Source organism: Phocoena phocoena, chromosome 9 (genome assembly GCF_963924675.1).
Source record: "Phocoena phocoena chromosome 9, mPhoPho1.1, whole genome shotgun sequence".
Classification (NCBI taxonomy): Eukaryota; Metazoa; Chordata; class Mammalia; order Artiodactyla; family Phocoenidae; genus Phocoena; species Phocoena phocoena.
In genome coordinates, this window is record NC_089227.1 from 46,226,075 (window position 1) to 46,253,225 (window position 27,151).

The 27,151-nt window shown below is 35.0% G+C and overlaps 1 protein-coding gene across 1 annotated transcript; it reads left to right on the top strand.

Annotated features, from left to right (window-relative positions):
- Positions 1-4,018: 4,018 nt before the first annotated feature.
- SEM1 (SEM1 26S proteasome subunit) lies at positions 4,019-27,151 on the top strand. The gene is made up of 3 exons (XM_065884375.1): positions 4,019-4,094; positions 21,236-21,329; positions 27,109-27,151. The coding sequence occupies exons 1-3, from the start codon at positions 4,019-4,021 to the stop codon at positions 27,149-27,151; spliced, it is 213 nt and encodes a 70-aa protein (XP_065740447.1).

Genomic DNA, 27,151 nt, shown 5'->3' on the forward strand with positions numbered 1-27,151 from the left:
ACCAGAGATGTATCAATACGTTTTCAGAGAGTGATAAAATTAACATCACCCTGTGAAGTTGTTAGAGCTTAAAATTGATCATGGGTTCATTATACAACTTATGTTGTTATCATTCATATTTTGCTCCGTTAGGTTTTTGTTCCAACCTTGTGTATATTATAAACACAAATTTATTACCGTAAAATTTTCAAAAATGATGCATCATGAAATTTTGAGCGAAGAAGAATTTTTCAGTGTATTTTATGCAGATACTTTCTTTGATTGTCCGAGCGACATATATACTACTGTCTCAGAAGATGACAGTTTTTCAGAATATAGTCCTGATTCAGATGATGTGAATATTCGACCCACAAAAAGACAAAATACCTTAGTGATTGATTTTGATATGGCAAGTGAAAATGAAACTCACAGTGCTGGAGAATGCTCCTTTGCTTCTACAGAAGAGTGGATTGAAGACAACATTTCATGAAAATTAGAAGATCTTACAGGTGTGTCAGGTATAACTACTGAATGTAATAACTCACAAAGTGTTAGTGAAATAACAGAATTAATTTTTGGTAAAGACTTTTTTGATTGGTCACTTCTCAAACAAACTTGTATCACCAACAGAATAAAAAAATCATACAAAAAGTATGATAAGACTTTTAAATGGACTGATGTAACCAATAGTGACATGAAGAAGTTTCTTGGATTAATAATTTTGATGGGACAAGTAAGAAAGTCACACTGGAAAGAATATTGGTCGACTGATCCCTTACTTTAAACACTTATCTTTCCAAAGATTATGAGGAGGCGAAGGTTCAAATAAATAATGACATTGCTTCACTTTAACGATAACTCAGAAACTCCACTTCCTACAGACAGAATTTCAAATGTTAAACCTCTTCTGGATTATTTTCTACCAAAGTTTCAATCGATCTATATACCCAAACAAGAGCTATCACTTGAGGAGGCAATGATAAAGTGGAGAAGACGACTCAGATTCAAAACCTACAATCCTGGAAAACTTGAAAAATATGGAATTTTGGTCAGAATGGTTAGCGAAACTGCAAATATATATGCAACCTTCAGATTTACATGGGTGAAGGAAAGAAACTGCAAGAAACAGTATTATCAGTCCTACAACCTAATCTTGGTTCATGGCACCATATTAACCAGACAATCTTTACAACAGTGTGTCCACATCTGAAATATTGTTGAAAAATAAAACCAGAGTTTGTGGGACTATAAGAGAGATTGTGGTCTACCAAACCAATTAAAGGAGAAATCTAAAAATCTAGAGGGGAGAAATGACATTCTTACGGAAGGGAGAAGTGATTCTTCGCATAAGGAAAGACAAGAGGCTAGTCTGCATGGTGACAACTATTCATGATGCCTCCATAGCATCTACAGGAAAGGAAGACAGGAGGACTAGCCATCAGATAACTAAGCCCACTTGCATATTAGAGTAAAATAAATTTATGAAAGGAGTTAATCGATCCAATCAATATCTGGCAAACTTCAATATCCTCTGGAAAACTCGAAAATGGTATAAGAAAGTGGTTTTCTATTTGAGTAATTGCAGTTCATTCAATGCATTTAAAATTTATTGTAGCCTTAGTGCACAGAATAAAATGACTTACAAGCAATTTTTGTTAGCAATAAGCTAGAGAATGGGTAACTGACCATTCTGGTGAATGTAGCGGTACTCCCGCACCTGGACCTTCTTGTGGCATTTCTAAGAGTCCCCTGAAAAGATCCACCTTGTCGACTATAAAATAAAATAAAAGAATATATTCAAGAGGAAATAACACCCACAGGACTAAAAAAAAAAAAAAAATGCCGCCAGAAAGTGAAAAGTCTGCTCTTCCAGGGGAAAGCGCAGTGAAACATGGTATATTTGTAATAGATGTTCTGTTCCCCTGCACAGAGGTGCCTGCTATACTGCCTATGGCACTCTAACGAAATATTAGAATGCTTTAGTAAGACATGTTTAAAGTTTCAAATAAATACATTAAGTGCAAAAAAAGTTGTTGATATTTACTCAAACACGGGTGTTTCAATATTCACTTACATAACAAATTGCTGGCCACAGGCATTAGTCTCTACAAAAATCCCCGGGTCAATAATATGTTAAAATTATTCCTTTAATTGAATATATTCAGTTTTAGGGGAAAATCATTATACTGCCACTGATTTTGTTCTTTTGCTAAGAATTAATACAAACGTCACCACATATCAGATTATATAATAGGCCCAGAAACTAGAATTTGAAATTCTTGACGTCTTGGTCAAAAATTTTATAGCACTTCAAAAATTGAGATATACGTACTTCATGTAACATAAAATTAACCATTTTGAAGTGTACACTTCAGTGGTTTTTAGTATATTCACTATGTTTTGCAACCATCATCACTATCCGGTTCCAGAGGGTTTTTATCACTCCACAAAAAAACCTTCCACCTACTAGCAGTTAGTCCCAAATCACCCCTTATCCATCTCCTAGTAGTCATAAATGTTTCCGTCTCTTCAGATATGTCCTTGGGAAAATCTTTTATCTCTGCACAAAATGGCTGTCTCAGATCTGTGATTTGTTTTTTATTCTTTGCTGCCTAATCAAACTGCCCAAAACTTTACCTTGGTGTGTGAGTTGTCAGCGGCATATGTAATATGTACAATAGAGGGCATAATAGAGAGTATGAAACTCTAAGAGATCTCACTGTCTACATTTACTTCCAATTTTAGATCTTCCTCATCTTTTCTTTCATTAATTTGGTATTTACTTATATAACATGCCAAATTACACATCCTTTGAACTTAATTTGAAGACAGCTAATGTTTTCAGTAATCAATACAAGTCAAAAGAGTATTATAAGAACCATCTTATTTTTTTAAATTTACATCTAATTATAGGTTCCCAAATTCTGGTCCAAATTTGTGCTCTTATTTAGTTGCTCCATTCTCTGTATGCCCATACACTCTGTTCATTTCTCAGATAATTTTATTTTAAAATAGAGATTCAAATGTGTTACTATGTTTCATTGTGATTTATCTGTTGACATGTCTCTGAGTGGAATATGAACTCCTTGAAGGAAGGCCTTTGTCTCCACATGTTTGATTTTCAGCACAGTGCCTAGTACATGATATAAGTTAATGTTGTTGAATGAAGGAATGGGATTTAAATATACAAACATATGTATCAAAATTTACAATAATACCCGATTATGTATCTATATATTACACACTATTCCTCTATTATACTATATATACATATACCATGTCAAGTTTTTTGTAGTTCACAACTATATTCAAAATGACTTATTTTGAACACCATAAAATGTTACATATATCGAGTTTTACACAGTATTATAATAACCTCTAAACTAGTTATTACACACACACACACACACGCAGCACAATGTTTAACAGGTTATTTACCACAGCTTAACCGCAAGATAGAAGAACACTGAACAATGGAAAAGCTTGGAGATTAAAGTCAGGCAAACAAATCTGCTTTTGGGTTGTCTAGCAGTACCTCAGTGACGTAGGCTATTTTTTTCTGAACCTGAATTTCCTGTGATGTGGAGACATTTAATACCATGTTTAGGGAACTGGTTTAAGGATGGAGTTAATCTAATTTAAGGGCCTGGCACTTGGCAGGCTTTTAATGAACTTTAGTCGGTACTTCATCCCTCAGCCTAAACCAAGTAAAGGTGGGGTTTTTTCCCACACATTATGAGTCTTTTCCTGTCACGGAAACCTACCCTGTTCTCAGTTTGTCAAGTCAGAGGGTCCGCGTAAGACGGTAAACGCACAAAATAATCCACCTTGCTAACTCTGAAGGGCTGCGAAACCCGCAGGAAGCGCTGGGCGGACCTCCAGTATCCCAGCATCCCTCGCGCTATCCGGTTGCTCTTCTCCCGCGTCTCTATGATAGAGCCGGCCTGGGAGGCTGCAACGGCGGTGGGGGCTGTGGTAAGGCGAAGTGAGAGGTCTAACTTTCTTACTGACTGAGAGGTTTTGGCCGCGGAGGGTCGCGATGTCAGAGAAAAAACAGCCGGTAGACTTGGGTCTGCTGGAGGAGGACGACGAGTTCGAGGAGTTCCCTGCAGAAGGTAACCGGCTCGCCCGCGGCCTCTGGGCCGCGCGGACAGTGACTAAGGCCTCCGAGTGGAGGCGGCGCGGGTGGAAGGGCTCGGCCGGGAGACACCCGCGGGAAGTCTGGACCCCCGCTACTGACTCTCAAGGCTCTGCACGCGCGACCCTCCACGACCGACTTCGGGTCGAGGTGTCACGGTGGGACTCACCTCAGCGGTGAGGCTAAATGCCTTCTGCTTCCTCACTGGGAGGAGCCACGGGGACCCATGTTCCCTAGCCCGGTGTCCGGGATGGTGGGGCCTTTTCCTCTTCAGCCCGGTTACCGCCACCTCGTTCATGTCTACATAATCCCTTTTCCCTTTATTTATTGTTATTGTTATTATTATTAGTTTTAGCAGTCTTCCTTTGCTTTGAACCCTTCCAGAATTAAATTGTTGTTCCTAGTTAGGCCGATGCTGCCTACATTTAGGACTTAACATATGAAGCCTGTTAAGTAGAACGGGAGGATCAGGTGTTAGGGCTTAATTCCCGTTATTGCCTTCCTCTTGTTCCTCATTAATTTTTGATCACTTAACTTCAAACTAACATAAGTTTAAGTATTTATAAGACCGTAAAACGTCTACATTTTTATTAGCTTCATGGTTACCGAGAGGAGCTTTAGTTTTCTCATTGTAGGTACCAGCAAATAGCTAACATTGTTTGGGTGGTTGCTTGTCTGAGTATTTTGCTTCTATTAACTTAATTCATTTTCACAAGCCTAGTAAGTAGGAGCTGGTATTTACATTTTTCAGATAAAGAAACTGAAGCTTGAACGGTTAAGAAACTTGCCCAGTGTCACGTAACTGGCTAGAAATGTTGGGAACCTGGCCCAGTTGACACTAGCACTCTTAAAACTCTTTAGCTGTACTGCTTCTGTTTGTTAGATCGTTGTTGCCAATCAGGGTTTCAGAATTGTTGGTTTTATCAACTAATTGCTATGTGTAAGGTAAATATTTATGTTATAAGAAAAGGAGGTTACTATTGGGTGACCTTTCTGAAGGTGTAGGAAGAGAACTGTGGTTAATGGTTACAAATCTGTTACATTAGTTACTGCTTCACCAAAATGGTCCTGAGTTGTACTCCCTCATGATCCTACTGTGCATAAAGCCACAAAGCTGTAACATTTGTTATTTTTATTTATAGTGTACTGGGTTGTTTAGTGGAAGAAGACCTTGGAGCACATACTACACAAACTCGTAAACTAACCCAAAGCACATCTATTTTCAGTTCTGGGATTCATTATGTATTGTGGGGATTGTTTTTTGTTTTGGTAGTGGATTTATCTGTGCAGACATGTTTTCTTGATCTCACTTTCAAGTTGGTTCATAATCCTCCAACAGTGAGCTATGTAGTAAAAAACTGGCTTGAGATCAGGATCTGCTTCTAACGCAAACTTCATATTTGATATAGTTAGCATTTATTGTTTATCATATACAAGATACCATGTTAGGCACTTTATCTACATTATATAGTCTAATTATCAGATCTCTGAAGAAACTGAGGCTCAGAGATTTTAAAAGCTTGCCATTAAGTGGTCGTCAGGATCTGATAGGTCTTTCTGAGTCCCCAACCCAAGCAAACTTTAACCTGAATCCCTAACGTTTAGCCAAGTGCCTGGCACATGGTAGATGGTCAGTAAATGCTTGTCGAATGAGTGAACCTGTGTTTAAAATAAGTAGTCGAGAATTGACTGCTTAAAAAGGATCTAAAGATAACTGGGCCTGATGATACATATGATGTTTCAGCAACTTTCATTTCATCAGCTTTTGCAGAATATGTAATTCTTGTACTAAGTTTATGTTGGGAACATCAATTTGTTCAAAATGTTGGTAGTTACATAGTAAAAAAAAAAAATCTCATTAAAGTTAAAAGGAAAAGCAAAGAATATTTTTTCTGAAGACAGGCCTCCCACAACAGACTGGTTTATTATCATAAGTAACTCACCATTTATTGGTCACCTTACAGAAAATCTGTCATCTTCTGGTTTGAATATGTAGAACCTCATTCATTCAGGAGATTTTCTATTTAGAATGAGCAGTAACATTTGAAATGCTTTTGCTTGTTTAGGTTTTTGTGTGTTTCTTCTCTGGTTTTTAATTCAGACAGGTAAAGTTGGAGAAGCAGTACTTTGAAACTGGCCTGTTTTGAATCTTTCAGTATTTGAGTTTTCAGATCAGTTTTTAGTGCCCTGAATTACCAAGTCCTTTGCCTTTTCTGGAGATTCTTTTTCTTGTGATTGTCTTTATGGTGACTATGCCATTGACAAACTCACAAGTAGATACAACTTAAAATTGCCTGTAATCATCTAATCAATCTAGAGGAGGTCTTACTTTCAGTGGCCCATTGGGTCTCTGTGTTCCAGAAAGTGAATGATGTCCGTTGTCTAGGGTAGCTTGCAGTTAAGAGCCTGTTACATGAAAGCATTACTGAAATTATGTATCCCTGGTTTGACTACAGAATTGTATATTTTTTGAGGGTGTTGTTGCTACATCTTATTCCTGATAAGAACTTGTTTGGTAAGATGTCAATTCAATCATTATAAGGAAGGAGAATTTCTGTTTTGAAAAGGAAACTAAGATAATGCGTTTTCATGGAGACTTCATTGTTTCTTCTGAATAGCTCTTCTTCAGTGTGAGGTGTGACGTGTGGGGTGATTTCCTGAAGGTGCAAAGAAACAAATGCTCCTTTTTTATCATTTGGACTGTGGATCTGTGTTACATTGGCAGTTCCTCAATTCTAATTGGTGGGTGTGTGATCTGGTCATTAAGTAGGAACTGTTAAAAATCATGTTTAGGATCTTTGTGAATTCTGCAACTTCTTGACTGTTTAAACTCATTGACTATCAGATTTGTTGGAAGACATTCAACGTTTTGGGAATGATTTAATATAATTTTGGAGGCTTGGCATGGTTAGAATTTTAGAACTGGAAAGCAACTTAAAAGTCTTGAGAAGCTAGAACTTGTCAAGATCATACAGCTAGGTTAATAGTAGTAGGGTGGGGCCTAAAACTGAAATACTCTATAATTTATTTGAAACTTCAAACAATTTTTCAAATCAGACATATATTGTAAAGGTATTAAAATATTTTCATTAATCTCATTTCTCTTACAATTAGAAGTGGATGAGAGTGAAAATGGGAAGAACAAGTGGGCCTTTCATTTCTTTTATTCTGTTCTTCCTATGCCAGAATTGAGAGATTTCTTTCCTTTTTTTGAGGGAAAGAATATTTAAAATGAACCTGAGTTTGCCTTCAGAAGCAATGGTGTTTACAAGAGAATACTATTATACCAAGTAGTTTATAATTTTTCTATAATCACTGGAACTGCTGTGTTATCTGAAGCAGGCTGGTGGTTCCCTAATGCTGCTAGCATTCTGGAATAACTGAGGCACTCTCGCCTGTGCCTAACAAAGTAGGACATCTTATAGTGGTTCTTAACCAAGGAAGTATTTTTGGATATCACATTCACTTGTCAAGTGAGAAAGTAAAATAACTGCCAGCATATAGTGGGTAAAGGTCAAGGATTTTAAATACTTGCTATGCATAGACCAGTCCTGCACAAGGAAGAATTGTCCTGTGAAAAATGCCACTGAGAAATATTTATGTGAACATTGGATACCAACTGGACTAAATCCTCAACAAAAGAGTTCCTTAGAATCTTAGTTAAATACTGACTATGTCAGATACTGTACTAGTCAGTTTACCTAGAGCCAAAAGGGCTTTGGTATTTTCAGTTATTAAATGTAATATAGTGGACACATAAATAAATAATGTCACATATTTAAATTAGTTGCATGGTGGTAGCAAGAAATGAAGAATTCATGTTACTAAAATCTTTTAAGAAAAAAGATAGATATAATGAATGATAAAGTGCCTATTCGATGTCCATTCATGGTAATCATATGCAAGAAGAAAAGTTTTGAGCTCCAGGATGGAATAAGCATGAATGAATGAATAAGCATGAATAAGCATGAAGCATGATGAATCTAGGATCAGACCTAGGTTCAAAATCCACCATCCATCAACTTTTTGTTTTCCCTCAAAATTCACAATTTTATATGTTGTAGAATATGAATACAACAGAGAAGTCATTACCACCAAAAAGGTAACAAACATATCCATCACCCCCAAAAGTTCACTCGTGTCCCTTTATAATAATCTCTCCCTGTCAGTCCTCTCCACATCCCTTCCCATCCCCAGAAAATCACTGATCTCCTTTTGACATGATAGATTAATTTGCGTTTTCCAGAATTTTATATAAATGGAGTCAGACAGTATCTTTTTCCTCAGGCATCTTGCACCCAGCATCATTATTTGGAGATTCATCCATGTTGTTGCGTTTATCAATAGCTTGTTCCTTTCTCTTGCTGAGAAATATTCCACTACATGGCTATACCACAATTTGTTTATTCTTTCACTTTCTGAGGAACATTTAGGTCATTTCCTGTTTTTTTTTCCAATTACCCTTTTTTTTTTCCCTTACAAATAAAACTACTGTGAATATTTATGTAGAAGTCTTTGTGTGAACATATGCTTTCATTTCTCTTGGTTTAGCACCTTGTAGTGAAATGACTGAGCGTTACAGTAGGTTTATGTTCAACTTTAAGAAACTGCCAAGCTGTTTCCAGTGTAGTTATACATTTTACATTCCCACAAGCAGTGTATAAGGGTTCTAGTTACTCTACGTCTTTGTCAACACGTGGTCATTTTAATTTTAGACATTCTGATAGGTGCAGTGGTATCTCATTGTGCATCAGTTTTTAACTTGTCAACTTGTACTAGTTACTTAAATCCTTTAAAATATTTTTGCAGCAAAATATGTAGGATAATTGTACAAGTAACTGCTTATTTAAAATTTAAACCTATGAAAAGGTATAAATTAAAAAGTGAAAGCACTGTTTCTCGCCAACTTTCCCCAAAAACATTACTTATGCTCCAGTATAATCACTGTTAAACAGTTCTTTCAGTGTCCTTCCTGAATTTATATATATGTATACATATATATATTTATTTGTGTGTGTTTGTATATATCCTCACAAAGGACCATATTACATATACAGTTTTTCTTCTTTTTACATTATATATCTTAGATGTGTGTTCACATTAATATAAACATCTACCTCATGCTTTTTAATAGTTGTGTTCTACTAGTCTATTGTATGCACAATAAATAATCTATAAATATCTATTGATATCTAGGTGGTTTTAGGTTTTTTTTTTTTTTTTTTTTTTTTTTTTTTTGGCGGTTCGCGGGCCTCTCACTGTTGTGGCCTCTCCCGCTGCGGAGCACAGGCTCCGGACGCGCAGGCTCAGCCGCTATGCCCAGCTGCTCCTCGGCATGTGGGATCTTCCCGGACCGGGGCACGAACCCGTGTCCCCTGCATCGGCAGGCGGACTCTCAACCACTGCGCCACCAGGGAAGCCCCGGTTTTAGGTTTTTTGTTTGCTTGTTTTTATGTTTTGTTTTTTTCTGTTACAGAATATGTTGCAGCAAATATTCTTACATCTTACATCTTTGTTTTTGTTTATAAGATAAATTCTTAGGAAATTGCCAGATCAAATTGGCAGGTTCATTTTAATTTTTTTAATATAATTTTTATTTTGAAATAATTACAGACTTACAGAATAATTGAAAGTACAATACAAACAACCTTTTTTTCCATGAGCCAGCCTGATGTTCATCACCCCTAGATATTTTAATGTGTATTTCCTACAAAGACATAACCTCAGTACAACCATCAAAATTGGAAATTAACACACAGATATATTACTGTCATTTAATCCATAGGTCCTTTTCAGGTTTCTTCAGTTGTCTTAATAATGTCTTGATTAAGAATCATGGATTACATTCAGTTGTCATATCTCTAGTCTTCTTTAGTCTACAGCAGGTCTCTTTGTCTTTGAGCTTTGTGATTTTGACACTTTTGAAGATTACAGGCCAGTTATAGAATGTTTCTCAACTTGGATTTGGCTCACATTTATATATGATTCGATTTAGGTTCTGCACCTTGGTGGGAATATCATAGTAGTGATGCTGTATTCCCATTGCATCCTGTCAGGTGGAACATGATTCTCATTTATTCCATTGCTGATGATGGTAACTTTATTAAGGTAGTGTCTGTGAGACTTTTCCATTGTTAGATTACTGATTTTCCCTTTGTAATAGATATTTTACTAGGAGGGACTTTGAAACTGTGTAACCACAGTTTTCCATTCATTATCAAACTTTCAATTTATTCATTTGTGTATTTATATCAATATAGACTCATGAATTCTCATTCGATGGGTTATAATTTGTTGCTATTATTTATTTTGATATTCAGATTGTCCCAATTTGTACATGGGGAATCCCATCAAGCTGTCTTCTGTGACCTTTTGACAAGTCACCATCATTCTTTGTGCATTTCCTAGCATTCTGACACAAGTAGGTATTCCAAGCTAATCTTATACTTTTCCTGTTCCAGTCCTGGAATCAGCCATTCCTTTAAGGTGCATAGCTTTCAGTGGAGAATGGTATTTGGAAAGTAAGATCTTACCTCCAGTTGTGCTAATGGCTTTTGGGATGCTGTCAATGGAAGGAAATAGGAAATAGACAAATGTATGTACATATATACATCTATTTATGTATGTGTTTGTATAAAACCATGAGTTCACATAGGTATCTCTAATTTACAGTTCAACACCACAGGGCTCATTCTAGTTTTTTCCCTTTCCATATTTGTAACTTTCTTCCCCAGCAGTGAGAAACTTGGCTCCCATTATTGTAAATATTGGGTCATTGTCTATTATGTTATCCTCCTCCCTAACCAAGGTTTGTTGTCCCCTACACCCACAGATCCCCTCCTTATCTCACTTAGGCTTCAACATTTTATGCTAGGCCACTGTCACTTCTCCTTACTCCAGCATTGGATGGTTTCTTGACTCTGTCCTGGCTATGACACACCAACCACACAACACTGCCCCTCCACAGGAATGCCTTCCTGGCTCTGCTTGGGCTCTGACACCTCATTCAGGACCAGGTGCACTTTGAATTTTGACATATTCTCAAATTACCTTTTACAAGGGTTACACAAATTTCCACCTACAGGTCACCTTTTACCTGCACTCCATATTAAACATTTTAGTCATTACAAACCTGAGGGATGAAAATGGAATCGCATCATTTTGATTTGGATTGATTTCTTTGAGCAAGATGGACCATTGCGTTTTTCCTTTAATTGTTACCTTCTTAATCCTCAGTTCCTTCATGTAATTTGTGGATAATAATCAGAGTCATGTAACGATTGTATGATTGTATTAGTCTGTTTGAGCTGCCATAACAAAATACCATAGACTGAGTGGCTTAAACAATAGAAATTTATTTTCTCACAATTTGTAGTTTGGGAAGTGCAAGATGAAGATGTTAGCCTGTTCAGTACCTGCTGAGGGTTCTCTTCCTGGCTTGCAGACTATTGCCTCTCACCATGTCCTCACAAGGTAGAGAAAGGGAGCTCTCTGGATTCCCTTCCTATAACAACACTGATCTCATGAGGACTCTACCCTCATGACTTCATGCAACACTAATTGCCTTCCAAAGGCCCCATCTCCAAATACCATAACATTGAGGGTGGTTAGGACTTCCTCATATGAATTTCAGGATTGGGGGACACAGACATTCAGTCCATAAGAATGATATATGTGTAAAATGTGTAGCATAGAGTTTGGCACAAAGTTGGTATTCTGTGAACATTAGGCTCCTTTTTTTCTCCCTCCTAATCTACTTAAGGATTTGGATTTTGCATGATGTTTGGTATTTATTTAATTTGAACCATTTTCAACAAATATTTTGTAATTTTAGATGTATCCAAAATTAAGCTTGTTGAGCTTGAGGGTTATTTATTTTTTTAATATTAAAAACTTATAAATTAAAAAATATTGTCAAAAGTTTTTCCAAAAGTACTTTAAAAAATAGTTTGATTATTCATATAAAATATAAAGATACATAACACAATAGTATGTATTGTTTAAGGATGCATACAAATGTACAAGAGGTATAAAGAGATACAGTGGAATGAACCCCCCCCCCAAATCAAGATATTAGTGCTTGCCAGGGGGTTGTGAGTGGTGTGACTCAGGATATTAAACAGTAAAAACTACTTTGAAAAACTATTTGATTAGTTATTTAACTAGTTCAATAGAATGAAGAAGCATTAAGCAATTGTGACGGGTGTTCATTGTTACGTAGTAATGTTGTTTTTAAGCATAACTCATTGAAAGACATGAACAGTGAAAACAATGAGGGGAAAATAAAAGTTTCAAAAGCTATACTTACACTCTTCTGAAGTATTAAAAATTTACCAGATATCTTTTTTTCCAGTTTTGTGCTCTGTTATTGATGTAATGCTTGGTAGAAATGGTATCTTTATTCTGCAACCTGTTTCTCTTTTTACCTCCATCACCCCTTAAGTTTCCTTGGTGTGATTAGCCCATAATAAATGATTTATTCTTTCGATATATGTTTGTAGAGTGCTCCCTATACATCTGGCACTGAAAGGTGCAGAGTGAGAATGATTCTAGCTGCCGTTTATCTGTACAAAGCGCTTTAGGTACATTGTTTTATGTAATCCTCATAGCAGCCTTATGACAGCTTTATACTTGGGGCTCAGCAAAATAACTTACCAAGGACAAAGTTAACTAGAGGCTGCACAGAGGCAAATTTGACTCTTTAGGTAGATATTTGTCTTTGGACTTAGTGATATAAATGTCAATGGAGATCAGTAAGTTTTCATGCCAGACTTGAGCTTTTTAGTATTTTGCAAGTGCTTATGCTAGGAGGGGGCACTCCAAGCCTTTCTCTCCCCACACCCAAGTAAACCAGAACACCTTTGCTTTTGACTGTCTTTTTCTGTTGGGTTTCTGGGTAAGATTTCACTTGGTTTCCTTCCAGTGGAAGCGGGTGGTGGTGGTGGTGGTGGTGGTGGTGGTGGTGGTGGTGTGGGGATTAAACCACTGATAGTAAAGTGCAACAGCAGCTGAAAAGAAGGGGAAATTATTTACAGTTGTGTACCGCATGAGGCCGCAACATTTGAACAGAGCTTTCAAAAGGTAGAAGTGTAGGAAAGGGGTTTCCAGAAAAAGGGAAGAGGAGTAGATGCTTGGAGGTGGAAGATCAATGTGTATGTGTATTTTATTTGGCTGTGAAATAGTAGTTGTAATTACACAGGTAGTTTGGGGCCTAATCATGGAAAGCTTTAAGCCAAATGACCACTTTGGACTTGATCCTTAGGGTTTTGTTTGTTTGATATGTGTATGTTTCCTTTAGGCAGTAGGCAATTTAGGAAAAATTAACCCAGCAGAATTTGAAAGGATAGAAAGTCAGGGAAGCTAATTAGCAAATTGTTGAAATAGCTTAGGTGAGGACTCAGGGCCTGAAATAGGTTGTTATTAGGGAAGAGTGATGCAAGAATTACAAGGGAGCTTTGGCAGCTATTTTGATAGTAAGAAATCAGGGATTGTGATTTTGCACTTGCATAATTAATGGAAGACCGATGGTTGAGTTCACATTGGATACTCTTTCTTTTCTTTTTTTTAAAATTAATTAATTTATTTTTGGCTGCGTTGGGTCTTGGTTGCTGTGTGCGGCCTTTCTCTAGTTGCGGCAAGCGTGGGCTACTTTTCATTGCAGTGCGCGGGCTTCTCATTGCAGTGGCTTCTCTTGTTGCGGAGCACGGGCTCTAGGCACGCTTGCTTCAGTAGCTGTGGCACGCGGGCTCAATAGTTGTGGCTCGTGGGCTCTAGAGCGCAGGCTCAGTAGTTGTGGCTCATGGGCTTAGTTGCTCCGCGGCATGTGAGATCTTCCCAGACCAGGGCTTGAACCTATGTCCCCTGCATTGGCAGGCGGATTCTTAAGCACTGTGCCACCAGGGAAGTGTTCTACATTGGATACTCTTGCCTCAATAATATGGAGGATCAAAATGAGAGAATCAGTATGAGTGTAGGAGTGCTTGGAAAAGATTAGAATAACTAATGGCTTTGAGGAATTTTATAGAATTAAAGAGAAATAAAAGCACTAATCAACCAAGAGAACCAAAGTCAGCATGTTTGTAGTGGAATCATTCTGATATAAAATATATGCACACACACATACGTGTGTGTGTGTATAAGTCATTTTGGACCTCTGTTTCAGACTCAGAACCACAAACAACTGAAAGTTCACCAATAGTTTGGTAGCAACATCGTTTAACAGTTGCTTTTGGTTGTTTGCTCTGAAGTACCCCACGGACATGTTTGGTCCTTGTTGGAGAAAATATAAGTATAGTACAATGGTGCTATGCTAGTAGTGATTTCTTAGCCACTGAATAGACATTAGATTTCTAGGGTATATAGATGTTTTTGTATCATAACTTACAGAAATGAAATTTTATAAAAAATTTTAATCTGTTTTATACAGCTTAAGCAGGAACATGTGTAAATTTATCTCAGAATGACTAGATTTAGTGTGGCTTTATTATCATATTTATCAGTGTAATGGTGCTATTTGCAGCTATTCCTGTTTCACCTATAGCGGTGAATGTACAATTTAGAACTTTTTAGAACTTTCCTTTGTTTGTTTTATATTTTTCTTCATGTAATGTTCTGTATATATATGCATATTTTTTATTTGAAGCAACTTTGTTGGAGATTAGTTTATTTATATTCAGAGTAGCTTTACTGTTAAGGAATGAATGAGAGTTTGATTGATGCTCCTGAAAATCGCTTTAAAGTAGAACGTTAGCAACCCTATTTGGTATAAATAGAATTTCCTCTTTACTTTTCTCCAAAGTGGTATACTTTATACTTTTTAGAAATTTCAGAAGGTATGTTGGAGGGTGGGGGAGAGTAAGTACTTTTAAAAGCATTGAGAGAGAACCATTTTTCACACTTAAATGTCAAGGTGATACTTAGATGAAGTATGTGGGATTTTTGGTAACTCAGGTTTGTGACATTTAAAGCTAGTCCAAGATGTAATTCTCACTGGCAGATGTGAACAAAGTCAAATTTGGGGGCAAAGTCTCAAATAATTTAGAATTGCTAGACACTTATGTATTAGGCATCTGTTATTGGTTATTTCCAATTCTGACTTCTTAAAATATGGTAATTTTTTTTACCAGTACACATCTGGAGGCCTGCACACTGAAGTAAACACAGCTGTGGTTATTTAAATGATTAATCACAATCCTGGCAATGCATTTAGTGTTGAAGATAAAGTGTGTACTTTATAGTCATCTACGTATTGAAGGAAGACATTAGACATAAATCAGGTATCCTTGTTTGATTTTATTATTTTGCCCTTTTAAAAAAAGCTGTTTCTGGGTTTAATGCTTTAAAAGTAAGTGATTAAATAAAATTGCATGGTTAACAGTGCAGTGTTATAATTGAAAAGTAAAACACAGTTCAGAGATGTTTTGCAAGAGAAGTCTGCCAAATCCAGAGATTACAACAGTCACATGTTTTTTATGTTCCCCTTCATTTAGTTGAGTTTACATATATTGTAGTTTATATATATTGTAACATGTATAATACGGAGGACTTATAAGTGTTGGAAATAAATTTGGGGATGTTATACCCTATCACTTAAACATTTTACGTAATATAGTTCAGTACATTCGTAGTTAATAAAGAAAATCTTTAAAGTTTCCACCTAAAATAGATTATAGATTTTCGTTTGTCTTTGTATGCTCAGTAGTGTCATAATTGTGAAATACTGTATAATAATACGAATGAAATACAGAGCTACTGTCATGAATCTTTTTGTGTGTGTGTTCTACCTAAAATCGTTTTTTTTTTTAATTTATAAATTTATTTATTTTTGGCTGTGTTGGGTCTTCGTTGCTGCACGCGGGCTTTCTCTAGTTGCGGCAAGCGTGGGCTACTTTTCGTTGCAATGCGCACACGGGTTTCTCGTTGCGGTGGCTTCTCTTGTTGCAGAGCATGGGCTCTAGGCGCACTGGCTTCAGTAGTTGTGGCACGTGGGCTCAATAGTTATGGCTCGCGGGCCCTAGAGCACAGGCTCAGTAGTTGTGGCGCACAGGATTAGTTGCTCCGCGGAATGTGGGATCTTCCCAGACTAGGGCTCAAACCCGTGTCCCAGGGAAGTCCTCTACCTAAAATCTTGCTCATAATACTGTTTTCCCTCCATTCATGAGCCAGTTTATTTTTCTTGGGACTTTATTTCTACCTTCTTCCCTTTCCTTTCCTTGCCATTAAAGTAACATGAGATGGTTGTTACCAGAGGGAGAGATACTTGATCCTTATGCTAAATGATCATCAGAATTCAACTTGATAAGCTAAAAATTGTACTAGTTTTAAAATTTTGAAAAAGATACTGTTCAGGGACTTACTTCCCTGGCAGTCCAGTGGTTAAGACTCCACGTTTCCTCTGCAGGGGACACCAGTTCAATCCCTGGTCGGGGAACTAAAATTCCCACATGCTGCTCGAGGCCAAAAACAAAAAAACAGAAACAAAAAAAGACCGTGTTCAAACTCGTATTTCCCATATTACATAAAGAATTTGATTGTTTTTTTTTTCCCTAGCCTTTATGGAGTTAAGGATTGAACCTCCTACAAAATAAGTTATTGAAGCTGTTACGTTTCTTGTTCTAGATTCTCTGAGAGAGTAGGGTACAAATTAACAAGTATGTTTTTTTAGTCTCTTAAAGTTAAAAGAATTAAAGTCAACTTGAAGGTATTTGAATGACATCAGTATTAACAATATTGAAATCAACTTTTTTTTTTTTTTTTGGCCGTACCATGTGGCTTGTGGGATCCTAGTTCCCCAGCTAGGGTTTGAACCTGGGACCTCAGCTGTGAAAGCACAGGGTCCTAACCACTGGACCACCAGGGAATTCCCTGAAATCAACATTTTGAATCAAGCCATAATCAGATTAAAAGTCCTGTGGGCCCTGTATTTTTATTGTTCTGGAAAGGGTAGGCTTACAATATTAGCAGAGAAATGTGAAATAAATATTCTTGTTTTTTATATTTCTAACTTGAATCTTTTGACAATTTATTTCCTTAAAAATTTAGGAAACTGGTTAGTTAGAAGTGGTTCAGGCCGATATGAGGCTTGGTGTCTTAGAACTTTAAAGTTCAATTGTGACTTGAGTTATGTCACCTTCTTTACTCAAGAGCATATTATACAGTCGTAACGTATTCAAATTATTTTGTGGAACATTAAGCTCTATTAGATATCTTTATAAAGATTCCTTAAAATACCAGTGAAACAAATATTTCATTTGACAATTCTTATTTCTAGGCTCAACCCAAGTATATTTAAAGTCTAGGATTTGAGGTTGTGAAATAACAGTAGAAAAAAGTTAATAAATATTTTCTTGTAAGACAGTCTTCACTTTCTGTTTTTTTGGTAGTGATAATGGTGGTGGTTTCAAAGTAAAGAGGGGTATGCTGTACAGTGATCTCTAAGGCTTTCTCTGTTTCCAAAATTCTGTAATTTTAAATAATCTTCAGTCTTAGCCATTTTATAAAAACTTGAAGTATAAAGCCAAACTTTGCTGCATTGTTTTAATGAAATAGTTTTATGTGAATTTTTTATACTGGAATGTTTAGTGTCATTAAAACAAATCAAGAAACAAAAACTCCTAAGCTGTCCATTAATATTATTAGATAGCTCAGAACTGTAGGTTATAGGAAGACTGGAGGGAATGGGGAGGAATAGCATGATTCACTTGCTATAAAAGGAATAATGGATTGCAGTTTTCCATTATAATAAGTTCAAGGTACAAGAATCTGAATTTCTATGATTTGAAGTGTTTTATTTAATTTTAATTTAAAGAATTAAAATCATGTAGTTGATTCTTGATGATTTAGTATTAGGGAAATACATCTACTTTTTGAGCCCCTTTTTAATTTAAAATCTGATCTTAGCCTGCAACCTGTACCATCTTTACATAATGTTCCTCTCTTGTATACTTAATGCTTCAGTTTCTGCCCCCTTTATTTTTGCCTTAAAGTAGTTCCCTTCTTTCTGAGATTTCTCTGCTCTTAGAAAAACAAAAAGAAAATTTGTATACAACAATGTACATATTAAACTGTTTATTATTGATTGCAATGGCAATATGAGAATAACAGTACTGTTTTAGCCCTATACCTAATGATTAACTCTTGACTTAACTAAGTCACTTTGCTCGTTTATAAAAGTTCAGAAATATTTTTTATCTTTAGCTTTGGAAGTAGATATACTATCTTTATTTCTTTTTTTTAATTTCTTTTTTTTTTTTTTTGGCCACACCGGCTGGCATGCGGGACCTTAGTTCCCCGACCAGGGTTTGAACCCATGCCCCCTGCATTGGGAATGTGGAGTCTTACTTACTGGACCACCAGGGAAGTCTCCAGATATACTATTTTTAAAAATTTGGTTGCATTAGCTTTCTCATCACTCTTCCGTAGACTGTAGGAAATCCTAAATGTGATTTCCTTTACTTTAACTTCTTAATCTACTCTCATTAAAAACTATAGGTAGATTCATAAATAGAATAAAAATTTTCAGTTTGAAAGGTACTTCTATAAGAAAGGAGAACATGTAAGGATATCTGTAGCCCAGTCAACTTAATTTTGAGATGTAATTAATACTTAGTATTGTTAAGTATTACTACTGTTGAGGACCTCAGAGAATAGTATAGGATTTGAATTTAGATCATTACAATATTTCCTTTTTGAGAATAATAATATTACTGGGAGATACAAGAACATTTAGGCCAATAAAAATCAGTATTTTTGATTATTGAAAGTTTTTATTAATGAATATACATTCACTACCCTATACCAATGATTAAAGTTGAGTATACATTTGACTGAGCTTCCTAGCAACCTGAAATAAATTGCCTAAGAGAAACTTTCATCTTTTCAGGCACTAATATCTTAAAGAAATTTCCCGCATGATCTCTCTTCAGGGAGCATTCAAACAGATGATCGCAAGTCTCAAAAGTATTCTTAGAGTAAATACAGTTGAGAATTCTACACGACTCATTCATAATACAAGATATTGTTATTCTCTTCCATCTTGAAATATATACTCTTGACTTCACTGAAACCACACACTGCCCTCTTTTTCTTGAGATTGACCACTCAGAGGAAGGGATCTTGAGAAACGTAGTTCCATTTACTCAACATCTTTTTGAGTGTCTACTATGTGCCCAGTACTCAGCTATAGACATTAGAGTTGCAAATTTAATAAAATGTGCTTCCTACCTGAATGTTTTGCATAGTTACTTACAGGAATGGTGGTCATTTTGGGCATCAGTGGAAGAGGGTACAGACTGGAAGATTAGAGAGGAGGGGACAGAAAAAAGACCACAATAATAGTCCGTGAAGTATGGAATAATCCCTCCTAAATTAACATCGTGGCAGCAAGAATAGGGAGGAGGAGACTATAACTCTGTAGATTCTTGAGCTGGAATCAAAAGGATATAATGAATGGTTATGAGAGTTGAAGGAGAAAGGATAGCTAAGCTGCCTCCCAAATTTCTGGTTTGGGGGGACCAGGTAAATGGAGGTACTTTCTTATATTCTTAAATCATGATGTTGACATATGGCATTTAAAATTTTTTGTTAGATACATAATGTAACAAATATAATACCCATATGAACCACTGTTGAATACCTTTAAATCTATATGTGCTTTATAAGAAAAGCCTAAATCATACCTTTTCTTATTGACTTCTTTTTTTTTAAAAGATCGAAATGTTCTTAGCCATGTTTCTAATAAGTAATTACTAAGATGAAGCTACTAGGACACATTTAAGAGCATGTGTAACTCATGCTTACTGTTTTTGGAGGGGAGGGATCAAGCAAAAACACAAGGTCTGATTTAGAGTTCGTTGCATCTTTCACAACCAACTGTCGTGCATATGCACAACAGGTATTGTTGTGGCTTAAGAATACAAAGGTAAATAAAAGAGTTTTATTCTTAAGGAGCTCAGATACTAGTAATGGACATAGGCATATAAAATGATAAATATGATTGTACAGTATGTAGGTGCTGTGATAGATACACACAAAAGAGGGGACCTAATCTCTGAAGGAAAGGAAGAGGGAATCAGGAAAACTTCCAGAGGTTATTTCCATACTGGTTTTTTAAAAACTAGTTTTCTCAGATTTTAATTTTGAAACTTAACCCTGTAGAAGTTTTAAATAAAGGACAAATGGGAGGAGTGTAATGGGTGAAGGGATCAAAAGGTACAGACTTGCAGTTACAAAAATAAGTCATGGAAATGTAACGTATAGCATGATGACTATAGTTTTTAATACTCTATTGCATGTTTGAAAGTGGCTAAGAGAGTAGATCTTAAAAGTCCTGATCCAAAAAAAAAATTTGTAACTGTTGGTGATGGATATTAACTAGACTCATTGTGGAGATCATTTCTCAGTGTATGCAAGTATCAAATTATGTTGTATACTTGGAACTAATATAATGTTATATGTCAGTTATACCTCAAAAAACAAGAAGGCAACAAACACCCATGTTTCATCAGTTAACATTTTGTCATATTTACTTTATTTCTATCATATGTATGATAGATATGTATGATATAAAATATATTTCAGAAGCATTTACAAGTAAACTTGTCAACAAAATGACACGATTCTTAAATATTTCAGCATGTGTGTCTTAAAGAATAAGGACATTCTCTAACACAGTTTTACAACCATGTTTAAGAAAATATTTGGTTTACTTTTTGTTATCTGAGTATGAGTTATCTTTTTTTATGTTTAGCAGTTTTGAATTCCAGGCCGGTATCGTCCTGCTATTCAACTTACTTTTCTGTTATTGGTGCTGTGTTTTGAAAGATTTTGTAATAGACCTTATAAAAATTATCAGCAAAGTAAATATCCTCCTGAAGTTACAATAAATTTTAATAGCAAATAGAATTTTTTGTATTAACTACTGTTTTAGATCTGCAAATTCAAGAATTGAGAAAACAAGATAGCATCAATTGAGATTTAAAGAGGAAGATTACCATTTCTCATAGATATGGTTTTAGATGTTTTGAATTGAGAGAGTTCAGTAGCAAGCTTTCTGAAGTTTTTGTATTTATGGAAATAATGTATGAGAAATATTTAGATGGCATCTGTTTCTGTTTTTAGACTGGGCTGGTTTAGATGAAGATGAAGATGCACATGTCTGGGAGGATAATTGGGATGATGACAATGTAGAGGATGACTTCTCCAATCAGTTACGGTAAGTTTTAAGCCAAATTTTTATATAGCTTAGTATTAATTGTAAGCATGGAATATGTAACTTATATATGGCAGTTGCCTTTGAAATAGATTTTCGAATTATGAAAAGTAAGATATATTGCCTCATCTCCTGTGTTTCTAAACATGAATACTTTGTGTAATTGCATAGAACTTTTGTTCTTTCTAGTCTCTTTATAAAAGTAGTTAACTAGAAGCATATTTGCTATTTTTTTAAATCCTTGTAGGTTTAATTCTGTCACTGTTAATTTTCTATCAATATTGAACAACTCAGCAGAAATTAGAATCATAGGGTGCTCAGACCCAATGTATTGGTGATTCTCAAACTGGAATGGAGAGTGAGGTGTTGGGAGTGTATTTTTCCATATTCATGTACAAATCTACCTAAAATGATTGGTTGATTGATTATCAATTGATTGAAGTAAAATTTATATAATGTAAAATTAATCATTTTAAAGTGTACAATTTAGTGGCATTTTGTATATTCATAATGTCATACAACTATCATCTGTATTTAATTCCAAAACATTTTCAGCACCCTAAAGGAAACACCATATCTATTAAGCAGTCACTCTACATTCCTCTCCTCCTCCAGCCCCTGGCAACCACTGATCTGCTTTCTGTCTCTGGATTTTCCTGTTCTGGATATTTCATATAAATGGTATCACATGAATGATCTGTATGTCTAGTTTCTTTCACTTAGTATAGTGTTTTTAAATTTCATCCATGTTGTAACATGTATCCGTATTTCATTCCTTTTTATGGCTAAATACTGTTTCCTTGTATACATAGGCCACAGTTTGTTTATCCATTCATCGGATGATGGACATTTGGGTTGTTTCCAGCTTTTGGCTGTTGTGAACAGTGTTACAGTGAACATTCATTTACACGTTTTTGTTTGAATATCTCTTCGGTTTTGTTGGGATTTAGTGGAATTGCTGGATCATATTGCAATTCTGTTTAACTTTTTGAGGAATTGTCAAACTGTTTTCCACAGCAGCTGAATAATTTTACATTACTACCAGCAATATAGGAAGTTTCTAACCTCTCCACATCCTCGCCAAAACCTTTTTTTTTCATTTTAACCATCCTAGTGGATGAATTGGTATCTCATTGTGGTTTTGATTTGCATTTCTTTAATGATACTGATGAGCTTCTTTTCATGTGTTTGTTGTCCATTTGTATATCTTTTTTGGAGAACTATCTGTTCAAGTCCTTTGCCCATTTTCAAAGTTTGTCTTCTTGTTGTTGAGTTGTAAGAGTTCTTATTTATTCTGGCCCTTATGGGACATCTTATCTACAGATATTTTGTCCCATTCTGTTAGGTTGTCTTTTCACTTTCTTCGTAGTGTTCTTTGCACAAAAGTCCAATTTATCTACTCTTTTAAGAACTCATTGCCAAATTCATGGTAATGAAAATTTATCCCTATGTTTTCTTGTAACAGTTCCAGAATTTTAGCTATTACATTTAGATCTTTGATCTATTTTGCATGAATTTTTGTATATGGTGTGAAATAGGAGTCCAACTTCATTCTTTTCCATGTGGATATCCAGTTATACCAGCACCATTTGTAGATAATTCTTTCCTCCCTAATTTTGTTTTGATTCAACCCATACATTATCTATCTTGGCCACAAAGATATCTGTGTAAACTATCATTTGCTTTGCTCAAACCATGATATAGAAGTTCTATTGCAATCTTTTAATTTCCTAGTCTCTAGTACATTTTTCTAAAAAGTAGTGAGATAATTTATACTAAATTTTAAAAATTTATTTTTAGTAGTGGTACAGTAGCTTTTGTTCTAAACTGCATTTTTTTATGGGCTCAAAAACCCTACATTCTAAAGACTTTTTAGTATTTTGCTGGAAACTAATAACAGTTTTACCCATCTCATTTCTCCCTTTTTGGACATAGTACAGTTTGCCTTTCACGGTTATTCTGGCTCTTTTACAATTCTCCATGATTTCTCAAAATTGCTGACTCTCATTTTTTTCCTTCTTTCAGTACTCTGAGATGTAATTATTCAGGCCTTGAAACTTTAAACTACTTTAATGTAGTTTGGAATTATCTCATCTGTCTTAATTTTCAATTTTGTCTTAATGATGTTGTTTTTCTTTTTGCAGTTTTATGGACAAGATAGAGCAGTAGCTGTTGAACAGTAATCTTGCTTTTTCTCTAAAATCTATTCTGAGCATTGGATCTCTCTCTTCTCATTCTTCTTTAGCCATATATGGCTTTCAGAAGCCCTTTTTGTTCTTTTTACAGATCTCATTCCATTCTGGGATTAAATTAATTCTGTGTGTACAAGTTTTTGCCACTTTCTTTTTGTATTTATTTTAGGTTTATTTATTTTGCCACATCAGAGAAAACCTTGCTGCCTTTTTTTTTTAATGCATCCCTTCTTTTCTTTCTCATTATAAACATATGCTGTTAGAATACTTATTTTCAGGCCTTACAACTCTGTTGATCCCTATTTTGTGTTTTGATTTTAATCATGTATCAGTTTTTTCTTTTTGTTATCTTCTTGAAATTTTTAAAGTTGAAGCCAAATGAATTTTCTTCCTTCGCTATTCAGAAGAGTCAGATTCCTCCCAAGTGGGTTTTGGGGTGAGGGTGTTTTTCATTAGTCAGAAAATAGCACTTTTCTCTTAACAATTAAATCAAGACATTACTGAATACTTTGGTTTTATTAGGGGACTTTTAGTAGTAAATGTACTGATAATTGGATTTCTTGTCACTACTGCGTCTTGCCTTTTTATTGGTTTTGGAAATAGAACATTATCCTTATATTCTTTGTGGCTTGTTGGTTTTATAGTATACCTCCACAGTGCTCTTATGTTCTATGTTGTGTTTCTGCCTTTAGGTTTGTGGATTTTTGTAAGTGTATAAATCTTGATACCTCCATTAGTGAATGAAAATTTTCTTTTTATTTCCCTATTTGTGTTGTGAGTTTTTCTTTTTTAAACAAAGTTTTTGATATATCATTAGTGCTGTCAAGTAGAACTTACTGTAGTTATGGAAATGTTCTATAAGCTGCACTATCCAGTACAGAAGCCACTAGTCACATGTGGCTATTAAGCACATGAAATGTGGCCAACACAGCTGATAAACTGAATTTTTAATTTTATTTAATTTTAATAAATAGCCACATCTGATTACCATATTGGACAAGGCAGCCTCAGATAACATTTATATTCTTGCTTTTAAAAACTGTCTTAATTAACAAGTCTCCTGCAAAGATGTTCTTTTCAGTCTTTGTAAAATGCATCGAGGCCCTTAATGTGGTATTATAAACCATGGTAAAGAACATGTTTTGTTTCGTTTTTTTGGCCACGCCGCGCTCGTCTTTCGGATCTTAGTTCCCCTACCAGGGATTGAACCCGGGCCTGGGCAGTGAAAGTGCTGAGTCCTAACCACTGGACTGCCAGGGAATTCCCCAAAAATGTTTTATTGTTTTCTCATATGATTGAGTCCTAATTCCATCTAAATTTAGAGAGGCAGTTTATACTCTAGAGTCAGTCAGATTCCCTGAGTTCCAGCCCCTATCTGTGTCTTATTTAGCTGCATGGCCTTGGCAAGGACTTAGCCTTAAACTTTCCATGTTTCTCTTTCAGTGTAATTTACCTTCAACAAGTAGAAGTACAAAGAAGGCCAGCAATGTTTCCATGTAACTAAAGATCATTCTGTTTTTACTGCTTTTGAAACATTTGTTTATGTACGTATCAGTAGAAATAGGTAGGATTATGAGATTTTTTTGACCTTTATCACATTTTACATAAAAATTCCAAAAAGCCAATAATTCCTGATTTACCATGTCAGATATAGCCAATGTCACATAGCAGAGTAGTTTCTTGGATAATAAGAGTTCTGAAGCCTACTAGTGGCTGTTAGTCTTATTCTTGTTTTGTTGTAAAAGGAATGCTGCTGTTTTTGTTTCAAATAGTGTGTATTCTCTATATGTGCCCTATGATATCTTTCCAGTTGTGCTGGATTTCTTTACTTTTTCATCTCTGTTGGATTTTTCCATTCAACAGGCTCATGATATTAGTGTTTTTGTGTTGTTTTGTACTTAGTGGTGTTCATTTATTTTCCTTTTGGTTTCTTACAAGTCCTGAATTCTACCAAAGAACTTTTCATCTTTTCTAAGAATTTAGCTAATTGAGAAATATCTCATACTCTCCTTTGTGTTTGTAAACAATTTATAAATGTAATTGGTCACCACCTCCTGTCATGAAGACAAACAGACAGAAACTCGGATGGATTTGGTGACTTATTATCTAAATCTTAGGTTGAATTTTGGGGTTTTTTTTTTTGTAAAATAAGAGAAAATGAATAATCTACAATGATTTTGTTAAACGCAGCAGAAGTATTGTTTAAGAAAGTTTTAAATTATCTCCATTTTAAATAGGAAACATATGAAAGACAGGTATTATAATCTTTAATTTCCTGGGGAGGAGAGGACAAAGGAAGCATTTTAGTTAAATTTAGCAAAGGAGGCGGTAGAGTCAGAAACTTGTGCTGATCTCTTGACTCCTAATCCAGTGTTTTACCACCAGCCCATACTGTCCTCTACACCTGAGCAGAAGACAAAGATGATTCATATGAATAAGCTCTGGCCTTAATATTATTCAAGGACTTTAGGTCAGTATTTGTATTATAAATATCTAAAGATTTTAAGGAAGTGAAGGAGTTTGGGGAAATGAATAATAAATATTATACATCGTTCCTACCATGTATGTTTTGCATCACATTTACATTGGATAGTGTGATAGTGTCTAAGCGAAATTATGCTTGAGAACAAATGTCTTTTTATCTTACACGTAATGGTGTAATCATGCTTAACATTTGTACAATTTTATCATAGGTTGGTCCTCACATAATTTTATTGTGAACTTTTTATAAAATTCTGTTTTTATAAAATCAGAATTGTGGCAGAAAAGTTGCTGGTGATGTTTGGAATGGTAGTTTAAATAAGTGATATTGATTACAGGGCTAAACCTTTTTGTTCAAATGTTTATACAAGGCAGATCAACAATTGCAGTTGACATTTTCAAAGTATGACTGAAATTTCAGGTTGAAAAAATAAATTATAAAAAGTATCTTTTTAAAGTGTTTATGTTTATACCAATATACATTTTTGAGATTTTTATCCACATTTAAAGTTAGGAAAGTAAAGTCTTAATATTTTATAACTTGTTTATTATATTTAGCCTATATATATTTAATACAGAATAATTTTCACACCCTTACATTTGATTAATAATTTTTGATTTGTTCAGGGCAGTATATATGTCAGTATGAAAAGCGATCTGTTTATTGTTTATGTGTAAATAACAGTATTGTAATTATAAAATCTCTAAAAGTTTGATAGCAGTGTCTAGTGTTCTTAGCCATATGGTTAATGATTCTTAAAATTTATGTTTAAATATTATGAACAGAATAATTGTACAGTATTTGGAAAATATCAGTAATTCCCTCACATTTCTTCCATAAATAGATCAGAAAAATAAGGAATATAAAACATAAGTTTACTAATGGGAAAACAAAATTTTATTAGCATTATTTGGATTCACATCCAGTTTCCTTCTTATATAGATTTCTTTTTGGGGACTACAGTAAAGCTATTTGGTAGTATTTTAAATTGATGTTTAGGCTTATTAGCTCAATTATTTATTAATTGTGTTATTTCTAAAAATCATCTGTTTCTTTAATTTATCATGAAGAATGTCTAGTGATGTTGTTCTTTTGTGTTTCTTTATAGAGCTGAACTAGAGAAACATGGTTATAAGATGGAGACATCGTAG

Excerpts from the sequence above, each read along its gene's own strand:
- SEM1 (XM_065884375.1), top strand. The coding sequence starts at position 4,019 with ATGTCAGAGAAAAAACAGCCGGTAGACTTGGGTCTGCTGGAGGAGGAC. Across the intron at positions 4,095-21,235 it reads CGAGGAGTTCCCTGCAGAAG|ACTGGGCTGGTTTAGATGAA; the intron begins GTAACCGGCTCG and ends TTCTGTTTTTAG. Across the intron at positions 21,330-27,108 it reads GACTTCTCCAATCAGTTACG|AGCTGAACTAGAGAAACATG; the intron begins GTAAGTTTTAAG and ends GTTTCTTTATAG.